Raw genomic sequence first — 4,644 nt, forward strand, 5'->3', positions numbered from 1 at the left:
AGGGGAGTGACTCTATCCAAATAATGAACTAGGGAGGAAACTGAAATAATAATCATCCACGAGGAAATAATTCAATGGGGAAAGGAGAAAAGATAAACTTTTTCTGCTTAAGTGGCTGACACTCTACAATTGAAGCAGGACAGACACATCAAATCTGCATGGGGAGATAATATCACCAAGGCAGGGGACCAAAAGAAAAATAAAATGTGATAAAATGCACAAGATGTTGTGTTTTATGTGTGTATATGCATCAGTATGTATATGATTATGCTGACAAGCGAGCACAAAGGATACAAATAACAAATATCTTAATAATCACAACTAGGTGTTCGGCTAATCTCAACAAGATGGAGCACCAACTGGAGAACCTGCTAGGGATGAAAATAAACCATCACGGATATAAAATCATAACTGCAAGATGAATTTAGCTCTGGTTGGGGAAAGACATAGAGAATCATGCTTCCAAACCAAAATGCTAACAAATAAACGCTGCAAGGAATTTTAAGTCAACACCATATTACATAGGAGACAATCTTGCAAGGGACATCACCAATACTGCTTAGAACCAAGCACTGCTGGGGAAAGAGCTCTTATCAAAGGATGGAAGTTCACTGGAGTCTTAAGTCACAATCAAGAGGTAAAATTCTGAGTGAGGAGATCCAGACGCTCTACTGGGGATGCCATCAATAAAACATCTCTGTGGGGATTTGGGGATACAATGACCTACGATTATCTAGGGTTTAAGGATGTTGCGGCGTCTTAATAAGATATAATATTAAATTTATATTATCGATTATCTACGAAATGTTAACGATTATCTATGTAATTTTGCGTATTTTGATTTTAATTTTTGTTTTACTTCAAGTTTTTGCATCCGTTACCATTAGTTAGTGGTTTATATATATATATATATATATATATATATATATATATATATATATATATATATATATATTATATTTCGAAGATGCATCTCCAAATTGATTCTAATATAGCTACGGAGATACATTTCCTAAAATATTTTTGGACAACATTAGGTGGCTCACTCAAGAAAATGTTGGAGGTCTATAATTTGGATGCATCGGAGAAACATCTCCATAATCCAGGAGCTATTGTGACTTTTTTTAGTATGGTGAACTAACACTCCCCTAAAGGTGGGGAAAATAATGCCCTTTTTTTGGGTTAGTATGAATATGTTTAGTTGGCCCTAATTGAGACCGTACCATACAAGAATCACCCTCTTAAAAGTGTGTAGTCAATAATGGCAGTTATTTTCAAAATCACTTAGATTTATCAAGAGATAATATAAAGACAAAAGAAGAGGAGGATGCAAAACAAAGGTGATGAGTATGAGCTTGGAGATAGTCTTTCCATTTAATGAATCTCTTGGATTTATATTAAGCCTTTGGGGGTTAAAATTTATTATTTGCTTCATACTCGGTTTGGATACTGATAACAGTGAACTTCAATTATTAGTCATGTGTATACCTCTAATTTTGAATGTTTTTATACATAAAGTTTTATGAGTATGTATAAATTCCTTGTGCTGTTACCTTAAACTTCAAGGTAGCAACCATACTTGCTATTTCACTATAGTATTTTGACTACATAGAGTGTGATATAGTTAGTAGTTACAACTATTCTAAATTCGTGTTTGTAAGTGAATCGTCGCCCTATAAACAGATTTTAGAATTGAGTTAGATTCTATATAAATTTTAAGATAGTTATAGAGACTATCCAAAAATTATTTCTGGTGTTATTATAATTAACGATTTTCATGATTGGTTAAGCCCAGTTTCAACCTCCCAAACAAAAATTCAAACACAAAACAAATAAAACTACTGATTTCGCAAATGTTTAATGTTTTGTAAGATGAAACTCAATTTTTAAAATCTATCTAAAATTCGGTTTCTTTAACAATTTTCTTATTAATTGCATTAGCATAATTTGAGAGTTTCTGACAAAAAGGCAACCCTGCAGCCACAATACTAGTAAAAGGATGGAAACTTACATAATATATTGTTGAGTACATGTGAATGTGATATACAGGAAAGTTAACTTTTCAACTTTTTTGCAATTTCAGCAATGTATTTACCCTGGTAAAAGGCCTGCTGAAGCTCTAGCTCCGTCGGTTGACGAGTTCCATCGCCTGCGAAAGTTCCAGCACCGTACGCCGAGCCTCCTTTTACCTCATCCATCTCGAACATGCCACTGCCAAAAGTGTATCCAAGAGGAACAAAAAGCATACCATGATGAGCTAACTGAGTTATAGCGGTCCATCTGCAACCATCACATAAAAGAAAGAGTTATTGATCTTAATAGTCTATGAAGCATGAACTCCGCCTCGACATGGACGCGGAGTTACAGACATGTCACACTTCTAATGTCAAAAACATAAGACTCAGACACTGATACATATAAAATAAACCGAACATTTTACGATTAAACTACTAACTTTTGCATATGTCATTAAGGAAAGAAGTTTCTTAAGATAGATAGATGTGAAAGGGGATACTCACGCCGACAGTTCTTGGCCTCCCCCATAAAATCCAGTACTCCAGAAGATTCCAGCAGGTTTGCCTGCGAGTGCTTGAGTCGCCCACAACTCACCAGTAGCATCAAAGAAAGCCTTGAGCTGGCTTGGCATCATACCGAAACGAGAAGGAAAACCAAATATCAAAGCGTCTGCTTCCACAAGTTGTTCTGGTCTGATGTCAGCTATATCATCTGGTTTAGGAGGGGCTTTCATCTTTTCCAATATTCGATCTGACAGAATCTCGGGTACCTGTTTTCACCAAACATAAAAAACTACTAACTAAGATTAAGTAGATTCTAACTAAAGAGGAATTCAATTTTTTTTGCCAAGACACTAGTAGATTCTAAAATATCAAGCATTGACACAAACGCAGAACAAGTCACCGACAAGTAACACTAGTAATAATTTGAGAACGTAAACTACATCTGTTGGTGTCGAACACAAAGCCGTCTTAAGTTTTTCGAGATCCTATATAGGTTAGTCACGATTCAACCGTGACAAAACAACTGTGACCCTATTTAACCACATTTTAGCTCGGATAAATATTAGGAATTACCCGTAACAAATTTTAGACCATGTGAAGTAGATCGTCTTACACACCCTCAAAGACGGGCAGCCCTGATCGAACACACCATGACACCAACAGAAATTCTAATATGTAACAGATAATTGAAAAATTACCCTCCAGAGTGTTGCTTCAACACCTTCAATTGAAGCTGCTCCCTTGTGTACTTCTCTTGCCATAGTGTCCACATGTCCATACAATGAATAATATCTGCAAAAATTGATGTAAGACATAAGATTCCCAAAACCATAATACTAAAATTTCTTATATCAAGATTATGAATGCTTACACAATGTAGACTTTGGTGATAGTCATCTTCAAAGTGTTGGATCAAGATGAAATACTAATTAATCCTATCTGGATGACAACAAATTGAAGATTAACTTTGATCAGAGTAATGATTTTGAGAAACTAAGAACATGCAAAAGCAATCGAATTAAACCTTATGGCTATCGTAGGAAAATTCATCATCATTTTGGGGATTACTATACTTTATATGGTAATAAAAGATGAGAGAATTAAACCTTTGATTTCTGCTGATTATTGATAATTGTTCTAAAATAACTAAGATAGAGTAGAGAACATAAAAAAAATGACATATATTAAATTTGTATTTGTGTCTGGAGCTTTGTGATGTGTGGTTGAAGAAGCAAGACATGCGTCCGGTATTTGGTAAGTGCTGTTGATTGAACTGGATAAAGACAGAGACCTAAAGCTTACGTGCCGATGAATTTCTTATACTTTTATTGTTGAATTTAACATAACAATGAATTTTTATTTATTTTAGTATTATTATAGTAGCCAACACATATTTAAATTAAATTGGTGGAGAACAAGACGTACCAGAAAAGTACCAAGTTACTTCTAAAAAAATGTTAGAAATACTCACATTCACTTTTTATTGAATAAAACACATCTCAAATGAATCTCATATAAAATAGAGAATATTAGAAAAAATGTTGAAAAGAGACTGTTGCTAACATTCTTCTTTATTACGAGAAGTATTAGAAATATTCTTTTTTTCACACTCTCTCTAACATCCGCCCTCTTATTGGGTCAAACACATGTAGATCCCTCACTTTAAAAAATAGATCACACATAAACGGGCAGGACCCATACGTGTTTCATTCAATAAAAGAGTAAGCGTTAGAGAGATTGTTGAAGAGAGAGTGTTGTTAGCATTCATCTTTGTTATGAGAAATATTAGAAACACTCTCTTTTTTACACTCACTCTCTTATTAGGTGAAACACATGTAGGTCCATCACTTTAGAAATGGATATCACATAAAGTGGAAGAGCTCACATGTGTTTCATCCAATAAAAGAGTGAGTGTTGAAAAGAGAGTGTTGCTAGCATTACTCTTGGTTACGTGAAGTGATGGAAACACTTTTTTTTACACTTTCTTTCGGTTAAACACATGTAGCCCCCTCACTTTAGAAATGGATCACACATAAAGTGGTAGGACACAAATGTGTTTCATCCAATAAAAGAGTGGATGTTAGAGGGAGTGTTTAAAAGAGAGTATTGCTATATTTCCTCTAAA

The 4,644-nt window shown here is 34.5% G+C and overlaps 1 protein-coding gene across 2 annotated transcripts; it reads right to left on the reverse strand.

The window, feature by feature from the left end:
- Nucleotides 1-1,908: 1,908 nt before the first annotated feature.
- Nucleotides 1,909-3,818, reverse strand: LOC127118576 (probable NAD(P)H dehydrogenase (quinone) FQR1-like 3). Of its 2 annotated transcripts, none has more exons than XM_051048789.1 (5): nucleotides 3,626-3,818; nucleotides 3,391-3,458; nucleotides 3,218-3,311; nucleotides 2,520-2,785; nucleotides 1,909-2,280 (listed from the first exon to the last, which is right to left on the reverse strand). In XM_051048789.1, the coding sequence occupies exons 2-5, from the start codon at nucleotides 3,414-3,416 to the stop codon at nucleotides 2,055-2,057; spliced, it is 612 nt and encodes a 203-aa protein (XP_050904746.1). In that variant the 5' UTR covers nucleotides 3,417-3,458; nucleotides 3,626-3,818; the 3' UTR covers nucleotides 1,909-2,054. The 2 variants fall into 2 exon arrangements, with proteins under 2 accessions (XP_050904746.1, XP_050904747.1); XM_051048790.1 differs by having other exon boundaries at nucleotides 3,544-3,814.
- Nucleotides 3,819-4,644: the final 826 nt, after the last annotated feature.

This window comes from Lathyrus oleraceus, chromosome 2 (genome assembly GCF_024323335.1).
Source record: "Lathyrus oleraceus cultivar Zhongwan6 chromosome 2, CAAS_Psat_ZW6_1.0, whole genome shotgun sequence".
In the NCBI taxonomy this organism is placed as follows: Eukaryota; Viridiplantae; Streptophyta; class Magnoliopsida; order Fabales; family Fabaceae; genus Lathyrus; species Lathyrus oleraceus.

What these genes read in the sequence shown, in the direction of transcription:
- LOC127118576 (XM_051048789.1), bottom strand. Translation starts at nt 3,416, where the DNA reads ATGACTATCACCAAAGTCTACATTGT. An exon ending in TTGAAGCAACACTCTGGAGG is followed by an intron (nt 2,786 to 3,217) that starts GTAATTTTTCAA and finishes TGGTGAAAACAG; the next exon opens with GTACCCGAGATTCTGTCAGA. An exon ending in GGAGGCCAAGAACTGTCGGC is followed by an intron (nt 2,281 to 2,519) that starts GTGAGTATCCCC and finishes TGATGGTTGCAG; the next exon opens with ATGGACCGCTATAACTCAGT.